Source organism: Simochromis diagramma, unplaced genomic scaffold, assembly GCF_900408965.1.
Source record: "Simochromis diagramma unplaced genomic scaffold, fSimDia1.1 OVJJ01000107.1, whole genome shotgun sequence".
In the NCBI taxonomy this organism is placed as follows: Eukaryota; Metazoa; Chordata; class Actinopteri; order Cichliformes; family Cichlidae; genus Simochromis; species Simochromis diagramma.
The window spans coordinates 1,616,781-1,642,506 of NW_024387209.1; the positions used below are offsets into that span (position 1 = coordinate 1,616,781).

Genomic DNA, 25,726 nt, shown 5'->3' on the forward strand with positions numbered 1-25,726 from the left:
TAGAAAAATCATTCATTAAACTTTATTGATCCCAAAGGCTGTCCCAAATTTTATCATTACCCCTATTACCACAAATGATCAGCAGTGAGTGAGACAGGCTATTTAATTTTACCTTGTATTTATTACTGATTTTCTCTCTATGCTTCTCCACACATCACATGTCACATATGTGATCATTCACACTACCTGGTCTCCCTTACAATCTGTTGGTATTTTATGTCTTGTTTGTAGGCACCATAGAACTGGTGTAGCTCGTATCAGTGGAACTGCAACTGATTATGTAGCTGTGAGGGACCAACTACAGCAGAACTGCAGTGAATCCCTCAAAGCCTCCATAAATCCATTCTGCAGCATAACTGGAGACTGAGAGCAGCACTTGAGGGAACCAGCAGATGGAGCTCACCGATCGATGTTAAATATTATTCATGAATTATGGAGAATATTTAACAAATTAACATGAACCTTGATGCTCCATAAAACAACTTGAGTATCAGTCAGACTGGAGTCCAGCATCTAAACCAGGTTCTCAAATCAGAGCTCGTTTTATAGTTTGATTATGAGCCTGTTCAAAGTTCACAAGAAAACTGAGTTTTACGAAATGTCACATTACAGTCTGATCTCCTCTGCTAAGGGGGCTCAAACAGTGGCAGATGTGACATAAAATGCAGAATGAAAAACATTTAATGAAGCTGGTAACAACCTGCAGCCATCTGAAAACACTGACACAGACTATTCGTCTGAAGAGAAGAAAGTAAAGCAAATATCTACTTGTGGATGTTGTCAAGTTTATTATTCAAGTCACATTATGTTTTTGAGTCTTTATCCAATGTATCACAGTCTTCATCTGTTCTCTGCAATAAACACACTAACATAGAGCAGCTGCTTTGTGATGAAGACAAAACCTGAGAGACTCTAATGAATCAAAGTTTCACTTACTCAGCTCCTTCCAAAGAACTTCTTCACTCTTTGGCTCTCCACTGTGTGGACCACGTCTGTTTAGAAAAACAGAAAATCCTTTGCTTCTTCTCTGTGATCTGGCTGCCGCCACATTGAACACTTTAAACCATAAGATAGTCTTAAGATGCAGCTCAGAGTTCAAAGATCAGGTGCTGCACCTTAATCCGTCTTTAAACTTATCAATGATTACCACAACAGCAACAACTTCCTGCTGTGACTCTGATGCTATAAAACAAACCTGATCACAAACAAACCCGTCTCTGACACAGCTTTTTTTAACATATATTTCTAGTTAGAGAAATTTAAGAGGCTTATCCCTCAAAACTGTAAATACAAAAAAGTTGCACAAAATAGTTTCCCATCACAGGAAATTTATTTTGAGTGTCTTCATAGTTTTATTTTTGAAATACACCAATTTTTATACACTGCAGGAAAAACGAAAATAAATATTATACTGCAAATTTGCAAAAAAGCAGCATCTGCATCAAAATAAACTATTTCCAGCAGTGCAATATGAGTCCTAAGCATCCCAGAAACGACACAGAAAGTCATAAAGTCAAACATAACTTTTAAAAAGACCAGTATAGGCCCTGAGGCCCTGATGGTAAAAAGACTACATTTCCGCGAAAATGACGTCACTTCCGGTTTCGGGCAGGTAATGGCGGACATGCGAAAGTTCGCGCTGACGTCTATTCCAACGTAGGAAGTGTTAGGAACAGCTGATCGGATCGGCAAAGCGTGTTTCTGGAATATTATGTTTTTGTTCCTGCAAGCGCTTTTTATGCAGTTTTTGCAAAGCTATATGTGGAAGGAAACCGTGACCTAGGACAAGCTGATGGCATAAGATGTAAGTACAACTCCTCCGGTTTCATATGCAAAAAAAATTATTGCGCTAGCTTACGTGGTTGCAGAGCTACCGGGATTTAAAAATAGTTACGTAAAACAGAACATGCCCGCTCTGACCGGCTCTAAAGGGTTAATGACCCATGTAAATTTTTATTGGATTGTGCAAAAAAGCTTTTATTGTTTAGTTCGTGTAATATTAAAGCAATTTAAATAATACAATATTTTATATTATTTTCTGAAAAACATTGCAAAAGCCTTTAAATAAATATGGTCTAGTACACCCCACGCCCCCCTTTAGACTCACCCCTGTTTGCTACAGGTATCACCTCCATTCAAAATAGGACAACTGTCATAAACTTATACACCAAGCTGTATAATTTAAACCTGCTAACAGACAAAGTTAACTGTTCATCTGCCTATTTTAATACAACTGCCAGAGGCTCACTATGATTTTTCTCTGTGTAAAACAAAACAGCAGAGGATGGAGCAGCTGCAAAATTAGACTTTCTTCACATCTGATTTTGTTGATCAGGTACTTTGATGAAGCACTCCCGCTCGCTGTTTCTCAATAAAGGTTTTAATTTTGATTACAGGAACAGCACTGCTGTTTTGGATGTTGGAAACAAGTTTTCTTTCACTCAGCCTGAGCTTTTCATCTCTTTAATGGCTTCGCCTTTTTGCTCTTCTCTATGTGTGAACTGACTCCTGCTCTAACTGTGCCTGCATCATCATCACTGCTGCTACTGTGTTATCAGTGTTTTTGTTTAAAACTGAATGCTGTGTGGGCTTAATGTCATTTATCACAGCTACATAGCTGTGTGTAAAACAAAGCACTGAAGCCAAGAATTTGTGTGGAGAATTTTTTATATTATAACTGCTGCCCCAATAATAATTAATGATTAAACGCAGTGAGGTGTATAAACACATAGCAGCCTACACCTATAGCAGCATACCTAAGGGAGGATTCAGTGCTAGCTGAGCCAGCCCTAACTATATGCTTTAGCAAAAAGGAGCTGGATTTCACAGAGGGGCCTGAAAACTAGGGCTGGGTATCGTCACTGATTTCTAGAATCGACTCAGATTCACAAGGTCCCGAATTGATTCGATCCACAATTCGATTCGATTCGATTCAATTCGATTTAAATCTGGGAAATTTTGCCTCAGACAGTCAGAAATATTATAATTCAGATCAGTACATTTACATATTTTTGTATCTGTAAAAAGGAAGCTGAACCTCGCAAGACTTTATCAAAGGTGTAAGCATCCCAGCAGATGCCTTTGTGTCAAAGTAGCTGAAGATAAAACACAGAAAAACATGAAGGTGATTTTCCTGGCCTGGGATTTTATAAAAATATTTCTGCAGTACATCAAAAACGAAAGAAAACCATTAATCAGCATATGAACATTACCTCTAAAGTTACAGAGGTTTTATTAGAGCCACGGCTAAGCGTTTTGCATTTTGCATAATTTTAAAAAGTTTACATTTGTTCAGAAGCCTATTGAACAGCAGAAATGAGGCTTTCTTTCCGGAAGTAAGTAAAAGGAAAAAAAAAAAAACAGCGGCCGACAGCGCTGTAAACAACGGTAGACTTGTCCGTAACAAGCGAATAATGCAGAAAACAGATTTTTAGATGGGAAACTGTTCTTGAAGTATACAGAGAGAGAGAGCTGTGCATGAAGTGTGATTTTATTGTGGTGGAAGCAAAACGGCAGAAGTAAGAGTGAATTCATGACGATGTTTTTGTGAAGCGTAGTTTGGATCTTCTTTTGCTGCTGGTTCGGTCATTATTGTTTGGGAGAGAGATAAAACTAACAGCTTTAGAATCAGCGCAAAAAGGGCATAAACCATAGCTGGACTGGCCATCGGGCATACCGGGCATTTGCCCGGTGGGATGTCATATATGGAAATGTGATTTTTTTTTTAATTTAAAAAATTAAACAAAAGAAGGTTAAATAAACACTATTTTTAAAAAAGGAAAATTTTCTGACAATTATTTCATGATTCAGGCTTTAAAGGGTTAATGTAAGTTATCTAAGATAACATAATTTCTTTCCTTTGTTGTAATGAAAACACGTGTTGTGCTTGTAACTCAAATAAAGCCATTCTTCATGTCATTATGTGTGGTAGCACTGATTCAATGTGGTTTATACCTTTGCTAAGACACTCAAATTCAGATTTCATAGACCTATTGAAATTACCAGTCTGACGCCTGATCAGCCTTGATTTATTTTAATCCCAACTAAATTTATTAGTTGGGATTAGGTGGGACTTTATTGATCCCACGACGGGGAAATTTTTGCGTTACCTCATCTCAGGTATTAGAGGAAAATACAAAAAATACAAATAAAATACAAAAAAAATACAAAACAAGTAAGATAATACATAATATACAACAGTAGCATACTCAGTATGTGATTATTGATATGGTTGTGGAGAAATGCAAGACATAAACTATATAGATTAACTTAACTATTCTACCACTACTATTCCTATGTAAGTAATAGATATCTATAAGTACAGACATGCACATGCACACACACATGTACACACTAAATATACATATGTATACATATACATACATATATACCTGCACACGTCCTTACACATAGAAGGTGCATTATGCATAAAGTGGTGACCGTGGATGTCCACAATTACAAGTGACTTATGACATCGTGATTGAGGAGTTATAGAGTCTAACTGCTGTTGGGATGAATGATCTGTGAAAGCACTCCTTCCTGCAGCAAGGGTGTTTCAGTCTCTGACTAAAGGAGCTGCTCAGCACACTCACAGACTCATGCAGAGGGTGATGTGGTTCTTTATGATGGATATCAGCTTTACTAGCATCCTCCTCTCACCCAAGTCCAAGTAGGCCTGCAGTGTAATATTCTGATTTTGTATTTATTCAATTCAATTTTATTTATATAGCGCCAAATCACAACAAAAGTCGCCTCAAGGCGCTTTATATTGTACAGTATACCCTATAATGATAGATACAGAGAAAAACCCAACAATCATATGACCCCCTATGAGCAAGCACTTTGGGGACAGTGGGAAGAAAAAACTCCCTTTTACCCAGGAAGAAACCTCCGGCAGAACCAGGCTCAGGGAGGGGTGGCCATCTGCTGTGACCGGTTGGGGTGAGAGAAGGAAAACAGGATAAAGACATGCTGTGGAAGAGAGACAGAGATTAATAACAGATATGATTCAATGCAGAGAGGTCTATTAATACATACTGAGTGAGAAAGGTGACTGGAAAGGAAAAACTCAATGCATCATGGGAATCCCCGGCAGCCTACGTCTATTGCAGCATAACTAAGGGAAGATTCAGGGTCACCTGGTCCAGCCCTAACTATATGCTTTAGCAAAAAGGAAAGTTTTAAGCCTAACCTTAAAAGGAAGAGATAGTGTCTGTCTCCCAAATCCAAACTGGAAGCTGGTTCCACAGAAGAGGGGCCTGAAAACTGAAGGCTCTCCCTCCCATTCTACTTTTAAATACTCTAGGAACAACAAGTAGGCCTACAGTGTGAGAGCGAAGTGCTTTAATAGGGTGATATGGTACTACAAGGTCATTAAGATAAGATGGGGCCTGATTATTTAAGACCTTGTATGTGAGAAGCAGGATTTTGAATTCAATTCTGGATTTAACAGGAAGCCAATGAAGGGAAGCCAATACAGGAGAAATATGCTTTCTCTTCCTAGTCCCTGTCAGTACTCTTGATGCAGCATTTTGGATTAACTGGAGGCTTTTCAGGGAGTTTTTAGGACATCCTGATAATAATGAATTACAGCAGTCCAGTCTGGAAGTAATAAATGCATGAACTAGTTTTTCAGCGTCACTCTGAGACAGGATATTTCTAATTTTAGAGATGTTGCGCAAATGGAAGAAAGCAGTCTTACATATTTGTTTAATATGTGCGTTGAAGGACATGTCCTGGTCAAAAATGACTCCAAGGTTCCTCACGGCGTTACTGGAGGCCAAGGTAATGCCATCCAGAGTAAGAATCTGGTTAGATACCATATTTCTAAGATTTTCAGGGTCGAATAAAATAACCTCAGTTTTATCTGAATTAAGAAGCAGAAAGTTAGCGGCCATCCAGGTCTTTATGTCTTTAAGACATTCCTGCAGTTTAACTAATTGGTGTGTGTTATCTGGCTTCATGGATAGATAGAGCTGAGTGTCATCAGCATAGCAGTGAAAATGTATACTATGTCTTCCAATGATACTGCCTAAGGGAAGCATGTATAACGTAAACAGAATTGGTCCTAGCACTGAACCCTGTGGAACTCCATAATTGACCTTAGTGTGAAGAGGACTCTCCAATTACATTAACAAATTGGAGTCTATTAGATAGATATGATACAAACCACTGCAGTGCAGTACCTGTAATACCTACAGCATGTTCTAATCGCTCTAATAGGATATTATGGTCAACAGTATTGAACGCTGCACTAAGGTCTAGCAGGACAAGCACAGAGATGAGTCCACTGTCAGAGGCCATAAGAAGATCATTTGTAACCTTCACTAAAGCTGTTTCTGTGCTGTGATGAGCTCTGAAACCTGACTGAAACTCTTCAAATAAACCATTCCTCTGCAGATGATCAGTTAGCTGTTTGACAACTACTCTTTCAAGGATGTTTGATATGAAAGGAAGGTTGGAGATTGGCCTATAATCAGCTAAGACAGTTGGGTCTAGGGATGGCTTTTTAAGTAAAGGTTTAACTACAGCCACCTTGAAGGCCTGTGGTACATAGACGATTATTAGAGATAGGTTGATCATATTTAAGATTGAAGCATTAATTAATGGCAGGACTTCTTTGAGCAGTTTTGTAGGAATGGGGTCTAAAAGACACGTTGATGGTTTGGAGGAAGTAATTATTGAAGTTAGCTCAGAAAGATCAATTGGAGAAAAAGAGTCAAACTTAACATCAATGGTACTAAAAGTAGCTGTAGATAATATTACATCTGTGGGATGATTATTGGTAATTTATTCTCTAATGATTAAAATTTTACTTGTAAAGCAGTTCATGAAGTCATTACTAGTTAACGTTACAGGGATGGTTGGCTCAATAGAGCTCTGACTTTTTGTCAGCCTGGCTACAGTGCTGAAGAGAAACCTATAGTTGTTCTTATTTCTTCAATCAGTGACGAATAGTAAGACCTTCTAGCTTTGCAGAGGGCTTTCTTATAAAGTAACAAACTATTTCAGTGTTTGAGAATTATACCACGGAGTCAGGTACTTCTGATTTGAGACCTTAGTTTTCACCAGAAATACAGTATCCAGAGTCGTACGTAGTGAAGAGGTAAAATTATTAACAAGATAATCGACCTCTGTTGGAGTAGCGTTCAGGTAGCTGCTCTGCTCTATGTTGGTACAGGGCATTGAAGATGATAACAGTGGGTGGATTATATTCTTAAATTTAGTTACAGCGCTTTCAGAAAGACAACTACTGTGATAAAGTCTACTCTCCACTGCTGTGTAATTAATTATTGTAATTGTAAATGTTATCAGGAAATGATCAGACAGGAGAGGGTTTTCAGGAAACACTGTTAAATGTTCAGTTTCTATTCCATATGTTAAAACAAGATCTAGAGTGTGATTAGTGGGTGGGTTCTTGACGCATATGACAGTGTTAGACCAATGAGAATAAGCTTTATTTATAGGTTTTACAATTATTTATGGGACATTGCACTAATTTAGGATTTGTGAATATGAGAGATCACTACTGAATGAAAGCACCTCGCGTAATGAAGTGTAGCATTAATAAATTGTTAATTTACAGTTGCATTAGAAGAGTGAAGGTCACTCAGTTCTTGCATACAGATCTATATGTTTGTCTTCCCCCCCAGATTCTTTATTGGAAACACTTTTAAGTTTGGATAGACACTGACACCCCCCCCCCCCAAACAAACAAACAAACAAACAGACAGACAAACAAACAAACAAACACACACACACACACACACACACACATTTGTTACCAACTGTAATCATTACAAATACACCAAAATAGGAAGCAGTGTGTTCCCACACTAACTTCCTATTCATATACGTACCCAGGTGTCGTCTACATATCTGTACCAGGGAGAGTACCTAGCCACTGGTACAGATATGTAGACGACACCTGGGTCAAAATCAAAACACAAGAAGTGGAGTCCTTCACTGCTCACATTAAAGCTGTGGATAAAAACATCAAGTTCATCAGGGAAGACACAAAGGACAACTGTTTGCCTTTTCTGGACTGCGCTGTGCGCATTGAAGAGAATGGAAACCTCAGCGTTTAAGTTTACCGGAAGCTCACCAGTACCTCCTCTTTGACTTCCACCACCATCTGGAACACAAACTTTGAGTAATCAGCAGTTACTGATTAAAACATGTGGTTATCATAATTGGGCTTTCATCAAGTCAGCAAAGATGCACAGAAAAGAACATCAGACACCAGCTAGGGAGGATAAGAAAGACAACAACATTGTCATTCCCGGTGTATCAGAAAAAACTCAGGAGAGTCTTCTCCAAGCACGACAGTTTACTCCAGACTTCTACATTGGAGAGACCAAACAGCCACTTCATAAACGCATGGCACAACATAGAAGACTCAGCGGTACATCTGCATCTAAAGGACAAAGGTCACTCTTTCGAGGAAGCCAATGTTCACATTTTGGACAGAGAAGACAGATGGTTTGAAAGAGGAGTAAAAGAATCCATTTATGTGCACTGTGAGAGACCATCTTTGAATACAGGCGGTGGTTTATGACACCAACTGTCTGCCATCTATAAAACAAATTTCCCACGTGTGGGACTAATAAAGGTTATCTTATCTTATCTTATCTTATCTTATCTTATAATCCAGTTTTGAGATCGCTTCCCAGACGCCTTAACACCCACTCAACTCCTGGGCCATCTGACCTCAGGAAATCACATGATAGGGTGGGACTAGGTTTTACAATGAGCTCACCCGAAACCTTGGCTGATGGTGACGTACACCCGTTTTCACACCTTGGCTCACGTGATTAGGTAGAGGATCATTGGGGGGGATACCCCCACAGGGTTTAAACCTGGGACATTTGACCCTAGAACTGAAGAAGCTTCTCGGATGTGGGGTGAAACGTCTTTAGGCAACTTAAAAAAGTCCAGACGCTTTTCTTTCCAAGCTCCTTAGACTATATATTTCTTGCTTGCTTGAAAAGGATTTAGGAAAGTACATTTGTGAACCATGATGTCACAGTGTTCATTCCTACCATTGCAGCTGCAGCCTCCTCTTCATGTAGAGCTGCATTTCTCTATTCTCTTCTCTCTAAAGCTCTCCTCTTCCTGGATCTGAAGCCTCCTGCTTTGGGCTCTCTGGAGCTGCTGTCCATCCTCTCATATTGATATGAATATAAAAGAGAACATGAATGAGAGTTCATGTTCTGCTTCTTGCATGTGTGTTTTTTCTCATTCACTCATTCACTTGAGATTCCTATCAACTCACAACTGACACAATTGACACACAGTAAACAGAAAACTCAAACTGTCTGACAACAACAGGAAGTTGACACATGTGGAGTGATCCTGCGCATCAAGAGAGATTTCACTGGCATTAGCTGCTGTATAGAGATGGTCTGGCCATTGTTACTGGAAGGTCGCTTGGGAAGGAGATGTTAATATCTCAGTGAGTTACAGGGGAATCAAAAGGAAAGGACACAGCAATGTCTGTCTGTTTGGTCCTGGAGTCTCAGCTGCTTTGCTGGTAGTCCTCGTTCTGTCTGGCACAATAACAGACAAATGTGCATCTCGTCGCCCTCCTCCTCTGTCTCTAAGAGAGTAGAAGGCTCAAATTCAGATTCAACAACAACAACAACAACAACAATCTTTATTTATAGAGCACATTGAAAAACCAACGGCATGCCAAAGTGCTTAACATAAAACAAATTAACACAAGTATAAACAGAGTCATAAAAAAATAGAAGTGTAAAATTATGTTCACAGGAAAAGCCACCAATAGAAAAAATATAACTATAGCACATAAGTATAGCACAATATAACTATGCCATCAAAACACAATGGCGACAAGACACACACAGCGGAAATAAAAGCATGATAGGAAAATTAAAAGAATAAATAAATCTCTGCAAACAAGGCCAGCATTTAGCCGGTAGAAAAAGCAAGATTAAACAAATACGTTTTAAGCCGTGATTTAAAGGATTGAATAGAGTCAGACGCCCGGATGCCAATCGGAAGGTTGTTCCACAACTCTGGTGCAGCCAGAGCAAACGCTCGATCACCTCTAGATTTCAACCGAGATCTAGGCTGCACCAGCAGTAACTGTGAGGATGATCTTAAAGCCCTAGCAGGAACATATGAGCTTAAGAGTTCCTTAAGATAGCTCGGTGCTGTGTTATTAGTGATTTTAAAAGTAAACAGCAGAATTTTAAATTGGATACGGTACTTCACAGGCAACCAGTGCAAATCAGCCAGGACGGGAGTAATGTGGGCAAACTTCCTAGTTTTGGTTAGAATGCGTGCAGCAGCATTTTGGACTGTCTGTAATCTGTGAAAGATTCAAGGTCAGCTTCAGGGAATAGTCATGACATGGTAGATTTGCCAAGCGTGGCAGGAGGTGGGACAATAATCAGGGCAGTAGACTCGGTGCTATTCTGAGCCCTGTCAAAGAAATAAATGTTGTTAATGCATTCCTGATCCTTAAGTAAAAGACAGTCACACTCATACTCTATACGTATTGAGTCAACAAACTTTAGAAATCCACCTCATCCAGCATTTCAGTAAACATTTGTTTGTATTTTTGTTTTTTCAAAAAAAGTATTCATATTATAATTCAAACAATTACAAAGGTATCAGATTAAACCCCTGCGAGGTAACAAACACATTTATCATTATTGTATTTTTAAAATGTTGTGATAATGGGGGTAAAATAAAACAGAGTAGCACAACATAACTGAATGGACATGTTACTTTTACTTGTAGATTATGACATATATGTAACAAACGAAGTCTCAGGACCACCTACAAGGTTGTTTAATAATATTCTTTTGTTGTTTTGCACCTTACAGCATGTTTGTAATCCTGGTTTCATATGTATGATAACATGGTTGCAGATCAGTGCTAGTATTACTGTTTTCTCAGAAGCAGACACCAGCTGTGGAGTATCATTTACTGTGAAAGTCAAGGATAAGTGTAGTTGTCCGAATAAAGGAAGGAAACGCTGAAAATAATTTGTCCTCTTCTGTTAATCTGAACTAATTTAGATGTCTGCTTGAACTGTGGAGCGGCAGATAAGGATGTACACAGGCTTTTTGTAACATTTTATTGGACTTTGTATTAAAGGAAAATGAACAAATGTACGATGTTGGTGAATAAATAAAATTCCATATAGTTCTTCAAACGTCACCACAGACAAGTTAAAATCGAGTTCTCATTACATCATTCAAGTAAAAATAAATATCAGGATGAACCCTGGCGCTTTACACAACCAGTCATCCACCCATTCACACACATTGGTGATGGCAAGCTACAGCCACCCCGGGGCGCACTGACAGAGGCGAGGCTGCCGGACACTGGCACCACCGGGCCCTCTGACCACCACCAGGCAACAGGTGAAGTGTCTTGCCCAAGGACATAACGACCGAGACTGTCCAAGCCGGGACTGGAACCGGCAACCTTCCGATTACAAGGCGAACTTCCAACTCTTGAGCCACGATTGGGTAACCAGGTTGAGGGTTAGAGTAACACATTCACACATCTGGTCAGAAAATACTCCAAAACTAAAAGCATTTGTCAAAGAGGACTGACCTTTTGTATATTCATGAAGTTAGCAATAACAGTCACAGTTTTCTTTCTTTGTTTTGACAAAGTATTTTTCAGAAGCAGGGTAACACATAGGCTGTGGGAACAATAATTATGAACTTGCAGTGCATAATTACTATTTTGCATTTAAAATAATATTTTGTAATCACTTTTTTAACAACTAGGTTTGTATTTTGTCTCATGATAGGTGTCATTTACATGATAAACATATATTTAAATAATCTGTGCATGGATTTATTTCAAGTTCCTGGGTGGGTCAGAAACTGTCCTTAATTGTAATCCACATGTCTTTTTCCACTCAAAGCTTTACAGTGAGCATCAGTATGTTGTGTTTCTCTGATTTTGAGCTCAGCTGAGATGATTGAGTTCATGTCAGCTGCAGATGAGACAAACTGTGATATCAGAGAGGAATCACTGCGTGACTCAAAAGATGAATTTACAAACTGCTCAGCTCTTGGTGAGCAGCCAGGGTTCATCCTGATATTTATTTTTATTTGAATGATATAAGGAGAACTCGATTTTAACTTGTCTGTGGTGACGTTTGAAGAATTAAATGATCCTTTAAAAACTATATGGAATTTTATGTATTCACCAACATTGTACATTTGTTCATTTTCCTTTAATACAAAGTCCAATAAAATGTTACAAAAAGCATGTGTACCACATCCTTATCTGCCGCTCCACAGTTCAAGCAGACATCTAAATTAGTTCAGATAAAAGTGAAATTCATTTGACTTATGACAGGCAGTGATGAACAGCCTTCAAACAGACTGATCAGTTTTATAATCTTTATTTTATCAGGTATGTCAAGCAGATTAAGATCAAACATAAAAACATATACGTTATGCATCACAAGCTGAATGCAGGTAAATTCATGTGACTTTTGTTTAGCTGTAACTTTATTGCACTGCTTCCTTCTGTGTTAGATAAGGCTCAACAGGTTGCATTTATAAAATGTATTCCTTCAGCAGAGTATTAAAAGAAAAGTGTATCTCTGCTGTAAGGCACATTCACACTGCATTCATATGACTAAATGTGAAAGTGACAAGTTTCAGTGAGTAATGTAGAGACAGAGTCTGACTAAAGGGACATTACAGTGAGACTCTCCCGTTTGATCAGCAGAGACAGTCTCTCTCTGCTGCGAGTATATTTCACTTTAACTGTCACACAAAATGATTCAGCGTCTGTAAACCCTCCAACAAACATTTATATGCTTAAAAACATTAATACTCCTAAACACAGAAATTGATCATAAACTAATCCGTTACTTATGTTCCCGAGCCCCAGCGTTCCCACAAACCCCTCCTGCCCTTGCTGTTTCCCTTTTTTCTTTTCTTTTCTTTTCTTTTTTTTAAACTTTCTTTTCCTTTTCCTGAACTTGGCGTCGCAGATGATCATCTCGGAATGGAAGGTAAGTGAAACTGCATACTTCACGGTAACGGACTCACAGCTGGACCAACGAGGTGTGTCACACACTATTTTCTGCCAGTGTGTGAGATCAGAGTCTGGGAATGAGAGCAGCAGCAAAGTTAAGGCCCTTTCACACTGGACGCGGCATGCGCGTCAAACTTCGCTGGCCGCCGCGCTCTGCTTGTACGTATTTGGTTTTTTTTTTCTTTGCGGCCGCTCTGCGTGTACCAAATGCGCCTGCTCCTTGTCATTTCGAGACTTTCACCTCACTGACTTTGTATCCTCTACGAGAATTTGTGTCTTATGTATTATGTTCAAGTGTTTAATAAGAAAAATGTATCGCTCATTCATGAAGAAGAAAGCTTTGTAACTATCCCGACCAGTGAAGAGTGTGTCGTTTCCACAACACGGGTTTCCCCGCCGAGGTCCGCAGAGCCATTGAAAAGGCTCTGGAGGTCCGTTGAATCTGTGACAAAAAGTTCACCGGACTCGGACAGAATGTTTTCCTTCATCGTGAGGTTCAACTTAGCGCAGCAGTTTTTACTGGTCGCGCTAAGGTACGTCCGCGCAGCGGGAAACCGTTATTGCGTGGCGCAAAGAATAGACATGAATGAGTGCCGCGTCCTATGTGAAAGGTCTTTTAGTTGATGGTCAGCAACTGGACTCAGAATCATTGTTACTGTGGATCCACTTACTGATGACTGAAGGCAACTTTTTCTGCCTCCACTAGTCTATGGAGGAAGCGGAGAGGAGCCGCTGCTCTCCCGTTCACTGACACGCTAAATCCGGCCTGAGCTGCACCGGAAAGCCGCTGGAGAAACTCAGAGCTCCGGGTCTTTACAATCACTCTGCGGGATTTTCACGCAGACTGTAGGGAGGAAAGCGTAAAGCGACGATAGAGGGTCAGAGTGGACGGTGTGATTTTTATTATTAAATATAGATAAGGCATAAATTCAAAACAGAACAAAAATGAATAAAAATACTGCGTCACAAACTTTTGGCTCTCTTCCAACAGAAAGCGGACTATTGTTCATTGTTTACATCCACAGGAGTAGTGTTACTCAGAGACTAACTGGATTAAACACATCACGCTTTAAAACTTTATTATTAAACTTTATTAAATTTAAACATAATCATTTAAAGCTGATTACATATCAGTCACAGTTGTTACTGACTATCCCCGCTGAGCCTGAAACAGCTGTTTGTGACTCATGTCCTTAATCTGCAAGATTGTGTTTAAAGACATTGAAGTTCCAGTTAGATATCAGTTCAGTGAGTGCTGATATCATCAGTCTGTCATCAATCAAGATAGCGAACATTCATTGAAATAATGTTAAATCAATATCAGGCAATTCCGTTGAATCAGCACTGAAATCTGACATTGATTTTACATTTTTCAGCCTTGGTTAATACTGAAACAACAATAAAATCATGATTGAAAATCGACAGGACTTCAACCAACTAAACCACTGCAAATTATCATCAATACTTAAACATGTGAAAAAGACAACTGTGTATTATCTAAAAAAAAGATAACCATCATCTGTTAAGTTACAATTTAAGATGTCAAAAATCAACATCAATTCAATATGTTCTTGCTATCTGGGGAGTCTGTGGACATCAGGGCAGCTTTTTCCCAATATGACTGATTCTAAACATCACTGAATATATTTTTGAGGAGTTGTTGAACCTCTACAGAGAGTCTAGATGTGCTCTGACAGCATTTTACACTAAAGTATTCAAAACTCTTAAATACAGATAAAATGTTGCTGAACCATTAAATTAAAATAAGATCTCTCAATGTAAACACAAACTACATCTATAGGCAAACAGAACAAAAGAGCACATGAAGAATGTTTATTAATCAGTGAATAATTATTGGCTAGAAATGAAAATGATAAATCAGAGTCCATTTCATGGATCTTTCTCAGAAATTTACTAAAACAAAGTGTGTTTATAAAAATGATGTTAGACTTCTCTGTGGTAACAACAGTTGAATGCTCTAATTCTGAAGCTGTGAGCTGAAATATTGTGTGTTAAATAATCAGCTGTAATTTGTTCGTTCCATTGGTTGATTTTCTGCAGGCACACTGCAGACTGGGAAGCACCAGTCCTTCTTAGTCCTTCTCCTAACAACATATAAGAGTCCAACTGGACCACATCCACGTACTGAAGCTTGTTCTATGACACAGGATTTGATCTTATCCATATAATGTCAGGGTTAGGGTTAACCCTGGGGTTTCACTTCTTACAGGGGTATATTCCCAATTGTAACTCATCAACTAATTAATCCTGAAACTTATGGAGACAAAACATTACTGGATGGAAGATGCTTCTTATTAACTGTAAATCAATATGTGTGTGTACACTTCTCTGCGTAAGAATAATTATTGTGAACCTTTCATGGATGCGCTAAAATATTTGAAAATGTTGTTCAGACGTGTTGAACTGACTGAATATTAATGGGCTTAAGCAGGGCCGGCTATACGCTGGGGTAAGAGGGGTCAATGCCTCCTTATACAAACGTCCTGCCCCCTTAAGTCAAAATGTAGAAGTTGAGAAAGAAAATAATAGATTACCCACAAACTGAATATGGGCAAGATTTACTACAGTAGCTTAATAATCCGCTGGAAAAGGCACAAATGAGATGATAGGTAACCCTAACCCTGTTTGGCCCTGTTTGGTCTCTTCATTGTAGAGGTCTGGGCATTCCTCGCTACACTGTACAGCATACACTACATTGTTAAGTTTGTGTTTAGGAGTTTTGTCTTTTGGATGAACCAGTTTTTGCCTGAGTGTGTTGCTGGGTCTTATTTAATTTTGCATATTTATTTGAATTAGGCCATCCAATTAAGTTCGATCTTATGTTGTTGATTGTAAAGATCTGGATGGATATTTTATTTTATTCTCTATTTGTATTTTTCAGTGTTATTTTCCAAGACTTTGCAAATTCTCCTTTTCTTTTTATAACTGGGCCTACCATTTTTAGTTTTGTTCATATTGGCAATAGTGAGAAGTTTTATTGTTGGTATGAATATATTTGATATAGGCTATCCAATTAAGGTAAATGCCGTGTTTTTAGTTGTTAGAATCTGATGAAGAATATTTTATTTTATTTTTGGGTGTTTTCGCTTTTCTGTTTCCCCCCTGAGGGATTCCCACCTTAACGTGGTCAGGGGGTTTGCGTGCCTTAGTGACCATAAAAGCTAGACCCGCAGAAGCTTAGCCTTCAGGTGGGACACCCAAGTTGGTCAGGTCTTAGGGTAGAGGCCTGACTTAACTACCAAAGTGTATTTTGTTTCCGTTAACTGAATTTTGAAAAATCATGTTTAATAAATAAATAAATAAATACTTTTAAAAACAACATGCACAAGAAAACAAAAGACAGAAATCAAAAACCGTGTTTCAAAGCGGACACCAAGGAGGAGAAAGAAAGAAAAAAGAGAACAAAACACACAAACAACATGTTCTCACTCCCAAAGCGTAACATTTTACGCTAGGTGACAAATCGTCACCATATTACGTTTTCGGCTACCCACCACGTTCCTAAATGACGACCTCGGAAAAAAGAGGAAATATGAGAACCGCCTGGACTGAATCTACACATGTTCGCTCTTTTTCTTCAAATCGCTTAGAAACACGCTATTTAACATCATTATAGTCCTGGTTAAGGTCAGGAATAAGGTTATGGTCAGGGCTAGGGATAAGGTTAGGTTTAGGGCTGGAATACAGGGCTGGAACGTCTACTACCGCGGGAGCGTCATTGCACTGGATTCCAGCCATAGCCCGCCGCGTACCATAAGAACGCCGAAGGTCTCCTTTCGCGTTCCTCAGGAACGCCGCGGGTCGTGACAAAACGTTGACATGTTACGCCTCGGGAGTGAGAACGGGCTGACACAAAACAAGCCAAAAATTCAATCAGATTTATTTTTCTGAATTAGGTCATAGAAGTTTAGCAGCCCATAAAAGTAAGATAATTGTTTCTGTTCCTACAACTCCTCTGATATGCTGAAAGAAATGACCGGACTCGCTTTTCAGTCCTCTGAAACACCGCCGCTAGCTACTTCACTTCTGATCGAGGCTCTTACCATTGTTCACACCAGCAACTTATATAAGAAATAGGACTTTTCTGTTTGCAAAGATATCTGCAAAGAAATCTGTGAACTACATACAGGAACCTTTGGGAAAAAAAGTTTAGTTGTGATTTATTTGACAAAAGCATTTCTAAATGTGTACGGGGTGAAGCAACTCAGTTCTCTTGAGAGAAGAATTTTTGGCAGGATTCATTCTTTACAATGAGGGGGAGGAGAAGGTGACCCCTGCAGAGGAAGAATCTCAGTCTTAACCACTTTCCCTGTAGCTCTTTCCTGCCACGCAGGCCATCAGAAAGCCAGGCTCAATCCACTTTTCTAAATTGCTACCATTTAATGGAACACCAAAAAGAGAGAAGCAAAAAAAAAGAAAAGAAAAAAAAAAAAAGGGTAGAGGCCTGACAAATTGCAATCCAATTACATGACAGAAACAGTTATCCTGAGTAGGGCTGCCACGATTAGTCTACTAGTCACGATTACGTCGACGACTAATTTGAGTTTGGTGCGTCGTTTGAAGCTAAGATCCTGAAAGACGCAGGAATAGGTAGTAGGATTTAAGAGTGTGAAACAGAAGATGTCAGCAATGCATGTACAAGGATGCCAGCTGCTGTTAAACGCCAAAGAAGAAGATGAAGAAGCAGCCTCCAGTATCGTAGCTGTGTCCAAATTTAGCCACATCCTTCGGAGGCCGCATTTGAAGGTCAATTAAATTACAGCGATGTGACGAAGGCTGGCCAAATTCAAAGACTCTGACAAATGCGGCCGACAAATGCATCCTCCTTTTCCTCAGATTTGAAGGATGGGTCTGGTGTATCCTTCGTGGCCCAACCTATCCCAGAATTCACAGTGCGGCTCAGCCAATTCCAGTTTCCTGCATTGGCGGCAGCTACTTAGTTTTAATATTACTCTTATTACTCTTTCTGGGTCACAAAATAGTTTTCAGATATTTTAGGAGAGAATGTAGCAGCAGATCACTTCAAATATCTGCTCAGTTTATCAAGACATCACATATTTGCAAAAGTGCTCCGATGTTTTCGGAGATGCCTGTTTCCCACCAGCTTGATAGCTGACCAGGGGTTCGAAGCTCTCTAGAGTCAGCTTGAACAGCGAACTCCTGGCACATAGTTTTCAAACCCCCCGTGGTCTTTCGCTCCTCAGGTTAAACATGATATATAAGTCAATTAGATAACTTAAAAATTTTATTGTTTGGCTTTTTTCAGTGTTTTATTTGTTCCTGAGTAAATCGGTTTGCCTGAGATTAAAGTTATAGTTTTCACACAGCTGAATAAACGTCAAACAGAAAACTGATTAAACAGAAGTGAGAGATGGTTGAGAATTTACTCCAATGTCCTGTATATTTTAGATAGCAAGGAGCAGACGGCTGAGTCTGCAAATTTCATTAAAAGTTTAATAAACTATCATCTTATTTTTAGTTAGCACATACCTTAAACACTAAGCTAATGATAGTTATATAAGAGCTTATTTCACCAGCATGTTGGTGGAATAAGCTGTACGTCTTATGTCCAATGGATGTATAATCTTATTAGTCGACTAATCGCAAAAATAATCGGTGACCATTCGACTATCAAAATAATTGTTTGTGGTAGCCCTAATCCAGACCAGACCAGCCCACCCAACCCCCACACCTTTCTCACCTCCATTGCCACTAGGTGCCCCCTTTATTTCTGTCTGCCCCCTCATATATGCCTGTCTAGAACCGGCCCAGGGCTGAAGCTTCCAGTCACAGTGTGTGTCAGTGAATGCATTATTTAGGGAGTAACGGAATACATGTTACGTATTTAAAATACAAAATATGAGTAACTGTATTCTGTTACAGTTAAAAAGGGGATATTCAGAATATTTGTTGAGATAAATGGATTACATGGCAGTCTTTTCCTGTTTTATATGTTAGGCTCTCTCAATTTTTGTTGTGGAAAACCCTAAGAAAACACGCAATAAGAGGCTCTAATGCCTGTGTCTCAGTCTTGCGGCCCATGTCACCTCTACTTGCGGCTCGTATAAATGACGTGAAGAAAAATTTTTTCAAAATTATTATTCAAAAAATTATTTAATAGAATAGAATAGAATAGAATAGAATAGAATAGAATTCAACTTTATTGTCATTGCACATGCACAGGTACAGGGCAACGAAATGCAGTTTGCATCCATCCAGAAGTGCTTTAGTGATATAGATATATTACAATATATATTAGCAATAATATAGATATGTGAGTATATTACAGAAATGGGTCTATTATGGTATGTTATAATGTACACGGTATGAAGTATGTTGTGAATATTCTATAACTATAAGTATGTACAGGCTGTAGTGAGTACAAGCTATGTACAGGATATGAACAGGATATAAATATGAAAAACTATACAGAATATGAAATAAATAACTTTACAGAATCTGAGATATACAGCTATACAGAAATGGGAACTATGCAAGTTGTAAACAGTTGTAGGATTAAAGATTATCGAATGTACAGAATGATTATTTACACAGAGCTATACAGTAGTGCAGTTAAGATAAGTGAGGGTGTAGATAGTTTCTACAGAGGCTATATAAAGTGCTGGTGGTTGTGAGTGGTGGTTCAGTCCATGTTATTATTGTGTGTTTGAGGGTACAGTTGTCCATTGTGGGTGTGTGTAGGTTCAGTCCATGAGTTTAACGTGGGTCAGATGTCAGGAGGCAGAGTTCAGGAGTCTGACAGCTGTGGGGAAGAAGCTGTTCCGGTACCTGGTGGTCTTAGTCCGGAGGCTCCTGTAGCGCCTCCCAGAGGGCAGGAGGGTGAAGAGTCCATGTGATGGGTGACTGGGGTCTTTGATGATTTTCCCAGCCCTTTTCAGACACCGCTTCCTGTAGATGTCTTTTATGGCAGGAAGTGGTGCTCCGGCGATGCGCTGGGCAGTTTTCACGACCCTCTGCAACGCCTTCCGGTCCGAGGCAGAGCAGTTCCCGTACCAGACTGTTATACAGTTGGTCAGGATGCTCTCGATGGTGCAGCGATAGAAGTTCACCAGGATGTCTGAGGACAGGTGGTTCTTCCTCAGAGTCCTCAAGAAGAAGAGGCGCTGGTGAGCCTTCTTGACCAGCTTGGAGCAGTTGGTCGTCCAGGTGAGATCCTCGGAGATGTGGACTCCCAGGAACTTGAAGCTGCTCACACGCTCCACAGCCGTCCCCTTAATGTGGATGGGTGGATGTGGGTCAGCATTCCTCCTGTAGTCCACGATGAGCTCCTTGGTCTTCTCGGTGTTAAGCAGCAGGTTGTTTCTGTCGCACCACTCAGCCAGACGATCCACCTCCTCCCTGTAGGCGGCCTCATCGTTGTCACTGATGAGGCCAATCACCGTGGTGTCATCTGCAAACTTAATGATGGTGTTGGAACCATCAGCAGGTCTGCAGTCGTGGGTGAAGAGGGAGTAGAGTAAAGGCAATAGGCAGAGTGTTACAGGCATAGCCATAAAGAATGTAGACTCATGAGCAGTGTAGTCCGTGCTACAGGGAGAATGGACTGCCATACCATTATGTGTCTGTGAGTGCGAGGAGGGAGAAAAAGGAGAGTCAAAAGTATGAGTTGTCACAGACCAGAAACGGGAGATGGAAGCATGTAATATAAGAAATATATATAATAATATATATAGTAAATATAATAATAACCACTGCAGCCAAAAAGAGTGCCTGACGAGCCCAGTTGTAAATAAGTTATTAAGACTTGACTGTACACTGTGTTCGTGTTTTCCTCTGAAACAATAAGTTCCGTTGGAGCAGCCTTTCAACGCCTCTCTCTGTCTCTCGCTAGCAAAGTTGACCCAGACAACAAAGTAAAGCTAGTTTTTGGCTACGAGCCCGACACAGAACCCGACGTATTAGCCAGAGGTCCCTTTACTACGGTTCGGAGCCGCAGATCTGTTTGATATATGAGCAGAATAGTTTTCTATATGAGATCGCTGCAAAAAGTGCAGCCTTACCTAATGTCCACCCTACTGTTACTCATTTTATATTAAGATTTAAAAATCTAGTTGCTATTGGTATCTCGAGTAACGTTCAGTAATAGTAATAAATCACACAGCAATAGTACATTCATGCAGTTGTAAAAAGCATGACAATATATTAAGTAATCCAAAGTATTCAGAATACGTTACTCTCATTGAGTAACGTAACAGAATACGTTACAAAATACAGGTTGGGTTATGTATTCTGTAATCTGTAGTGGAATACATTTTAAAAGTTACCTTCCCAACCGTGATCATGTGTGCTTCATGGCTCCATCTATTGAACTGATGGTAGAAGTAGAGCAGCTGATGGCAGCTTCCTCTGCCTCACACTGCTGTCTGACTGCATTCTGCTGACACTGAGATGAAGCAGAAAAGAAGCAGCTGGTATTTGGACACACATGATGGAAAGGAGGATTTCAGTTGATGTGCACATGAATGATTTGTGTTTCCTCTGTAGGTGAAGGTAGAAACTGTGTGTGAGCTGATGTGGATGTGAATTCAGCAGCATGGATCAGTGTGAGGACAGAGAGGAGGGAGTCCCTCCCTCTAAAAACACTCTGTGTGGGGAACATGAGAGCCAGACCAAAGCTCAGAGGTGAGATGACCATCTCTAACTGTCCATGACTCTTCTCCATGTCACAGCTCAGCACTCACATCACTGCTCATTATTCATTATTCACACTCATACTTCTGTGTATGTTGTTTTAAAGCCCAGAGGTGCACGGTGTACCAGGGTCTGCTGGACCTAAGCCTAAAACTAATCCAGAACCTGGACCTGAACCCAGCTGTGTTTCCTTAAAGAGTGACCTGTCGAAGGATATTGGTGTTGACTTTAAAAAAGAACTTTTATGTGACAAAGAGTAAGTAGTTTACTTTTTTCTGGTTGTTTATGTTTTGGGGGATTAAGTATTCTCATTTTAATTTTTTTTGTTTTACATCATTTTTTTCTGATTTGAGTAATTTTGTTCATCATGTAAGTAATTTAATATTTCCAGTTTTTCCAGCTGTCTCACGAAACTTTTACATTTATTGTTTTACGTCTAGGATCAGTAAGAAGCCAGAATCTCCTGGACCTGAACCCAGCTGTGCGTCTTTAAAGAGCCATCAGTCAAAGGATATTGGTGAAAAATTTAAAGGATGTCCTTCTCCTGCCAAGAGGTAATGTGTATCTAAATGTCATTGTGAATAAATGTGAATAAATCCTCAATCATGTTTAATATCAGCTCACCTCTTTTTCACACACATTTCTATGTTCATGTGTGAAGTGGTGTGTGTTGGAATGTTTCCACAAACACAGCAGTCAGAGTGTAAAGAATGGATGTTGTAGAAGGGGTTTCTATAGTGAAGAGGCTGAGTGTCTGTAGGACTCCAGATGCTCCAGCACATGTCTCCTTTGTGCTTTGCATCAAACACAGTGTAGGTGGGAACTTCCACTCAGGTGTTTCAGGTGTTGCCGGATGGACAAATATTTTTTTCTCCTCTTCAATGACACTTCAGCAGTGCTCAATCTTCTGGGGAGATGTTTGTCTTTATGAAGGTTTATGGATTATAATTCTTTCTTACTTTGGTGAAACTAAGCAATAAACTTTCCACCTAACTTTTCAAATAAATTTCCAGCTGGCAGAGAAAAAAAGATATGAAGCTACAGTGATGCTTAACAGCCTGAGCGATAGTAAAAATTCAAACAGAATTCAAACATAGGCTTAATCTCCATACGTATTTGATATAGTGCCAACGAATACAAATAGGTGTTCTTACATGTCTTAATCATAGAGCTCTGATAGTGATAAGCTATCACAGCATCATCACAGCCACTTTGCACCAGGAAGTAACTACATAGGGAAACTGTATTACAAAGAAGACAGCAAGGGAAAACTCAGGGCAGCCTCGTGCTATTGCAATGTAACTAAGGGAAGATTCAGGGTCACCGGATCCAGCCCTAACTATATGCTTTATCAAAAAGGAAAGTTTTGAGCCTAATCTTAAAAGGAAGAGGAGAACCTCTTCCAGGTCTGTCTCCCGAATCCAAACTGGAAGCTGGTTCCACAGAAGAGCGGCCTGAAAGCTGAAGGCTCTCCCTCCCATTCTACTTTTAAATACTCTAGGAACAACAAGTAAGCCAACAGTCTGAGAGTGAAGTGCTCTAATGGGGTCATATGGTACTACAAGGTCATTAAGATAAGATGGGGCCTGATTATTTAAGACGTTGTATGTGAGGAGCAGGATTTTAAATTTGATTCTTTCTTTAACAGGGAGCCAATGATGGGAAGGCAATAGAGAAGAAATATGCTGTCTTTCTAATCAATACTCTTGCTGCAGCATTTTGGATCAACCGTAGGCTTTTCAGGGAGTTTTTAGGATATCCTGATGATAATTACAGAAGTCCAGCCCAGAAGCAATAAATGTATGAACTAGTTTTTCAGGACAAGACACTGGACCATGTGTATAGTAACATCAAGCAGGCCTACAAAGCGACACCCCTCCCCCACCTAGGACCATCTGATCACCTCTATCTGCTCCTCGTCCCTGCTTACACCTGCCTAAAGAAACGGACTCCTTCAAGCATCTGGGTCATTAAAACATGGCCAGATGATGCTCTCCACCATCTACAGGGTTAGGGTTAGGTCCATCTTCAAATAGCAGGTGTTGTGTAATTGTTAAGTGCTGTGTAATGAATGTGACAGTGACCAAAACCATCCGGGTTCTTCCTAATTGGAAACCTTGGATGAAGAGTAAAGTACAGGCTCTGATCAGACCAATTCTCTGTACAGCACTACCACAGCCAACCTGAGGAGAAGCATCAAACAAGCCAAGAAGACCAACAGGAGAAGGACAGAGGGCTTCTATGGACAGCCCTCAGAAACTATGAAGACCAGACGAGTCGATTTTAATTTTGCTACAATAAAACTGTCATGGTCCGAGTGAGTGCTAGGTTTTCCAGCGTGCCAGTGAATCCACCATTGGGGAGAGTTGCCACACCTCCTCTCGCTTTGTGCACCTGTGAGTAATCAGCCGGCAGGCTTTTAAGACCAGCACTCACAAACACTAGTGAAGTGTGATACTGCATATTTTGGATCCGATACCAAGTAAATACGGGCCAGTATTGCCGATACGGATACGGATACTTTTCAGTAAATAAGGTGGATGCGTCATTGAATTGCTAAATCTCAATTAATTTTCATGACCTTAAGTGTTTTTTTTGTAATGTTTACTTTTTATTATTATTAAATAGTTAAAACACAGGACATAATTAGGATAAAGTTCATAATTGGATGGACAGATGGACAGATCGATCCGCACTGCAGTAAACGCCAGGACCGCCTCCTACAACGCGGGTCTCGCCACTGGCGATATGAGCGCCTACAAAGCGGCCTCATACGGCGTGCGGCGCGCGGTGAGAGATGCCAAACGCAGGTACCGGGAACGTGTGGAGTCCCGCTTCCACCAGGGCGACACACGGAGTATGTGGCACGGACTACGCACCATTACGGACTACAAAGCCAGGGACACTGCGCCGATCAACGCCGACTCTGCATTCACCAACGAGCTGAATCGGTTCTACGCCCGTTTCGAGGTTAGCCAGGCGGCTAATGCTATCTACCGCCTGACTACCGAGGACAGTGACGTCATCAGCGAGAGCCCGGTGACCAGCATCGCGGAGCATGACGTCCGAGCGGCACTGAGGAGAGTGAACACAAGGAAAGCGGCGGGGCCAGACGGCATCACCGGCCGTCTGCTGCGCTGCTGTGCTGACCAGCTAGCAGGTGTGTTCACTTACATCTTCAACGAGTCCCTGGCGAAGTCTGTGGTCCCCACATGCTTCAAAAGATCCACCATCATCCCTGTGCCCAAGAACAGCAAACCCTCATCCCTGAACGATTACCGGCCAGTTGCACTGACCTCGGTAGTAATGAAGGTGTTTGAGAGGCTGCTGAAGAACATCATCTCCTCCTCCATCCCAGACACCACAGATCCGCTGCAGTTCGCCTACAGATCCAACAGATCCACAGAGGATGCCATCGCCCACGTCCTACACACCACTCTCAGCCACGTGGACAAGAAACAGGGTAACTATGTGCGAATGCTGTTTGTTGATTACAGTTCAGCGTTTAACACAATAGTGCCCTGCAGACTGTTCACAAAGCTGAGGGATCTGGGACTTAACAGCCGTCTGTGTGCATGGGTGTTGGACTTCCTCACTGGCAGAACTCAGGTGGTGAGGGTGGGCAGGTGCTTCTCCAACAGCATCACCATCAACACAGGAGCACCTCAGGGATGTGTCCTCTCGCCACTGCTCTACTCCCTCTACACTTCAGACTGTGTGGCCACCCATGGCTCCAACACCATTGTGAAGTTTGCTGACGACACAGTGGTGTTGGGTGCCATCTCCAACAACGATGAGGCGGCCTACATGGATGAAGTGAAGAATCTGGCATCGTGGTGCCAGGACAACCACCTCCAGCTGAACGTCAGCAAGACCAAGGAGCTGGTGGTGGACTTCAGAAGGGGTCAGCACAGAGACTACAAGCCCATCATCATCAATGGAGCTCCAGTGGAGAGGGTGCAGTCCTTCAAGTATCTTGGTGTCCACATCTCCTCAGACCTGACATGGTCTG

The 25,726-nt window shown here is 40.6% G+C and overlaps 1 protein-coding gene across 3 annotated transcripts in view; it reads left to right on the forward strand.

Annotated features, from left to right (window-relative positions):
- Positions 1–21,692: 21,692 nt before the first annotated feature.
- The window catches only part of LOC120746279 (NLR family CARD domain-containing protein 3-like), a 30,704-nt gene continuing 26,670 nt past the window's right edge, over positions 21,693–25,726 (forward strand). For 2 of the 3 annotated variants that reach the window (XM_040051697.1, XM_040051701.1), the window contains exons 1-2: positions 21,693–21,970; positions 22,155–22,268. In XM_040051697.1, the coding sequence (XP_039907631.1) occupies positions 22,248–22,268 (21 nt within the window). In that variant the 5' untranslated portion in view covers positions 21,693–21,970; positions 22,155–22,247. Of the gene's footprint in view, positions 21,971–22,154; positions 22,269–23,881; positions 24,111–25,726 lie in introns of those variants that run through there. The other variant, XM_040051699.1, reaches the window with a different exon arrangement.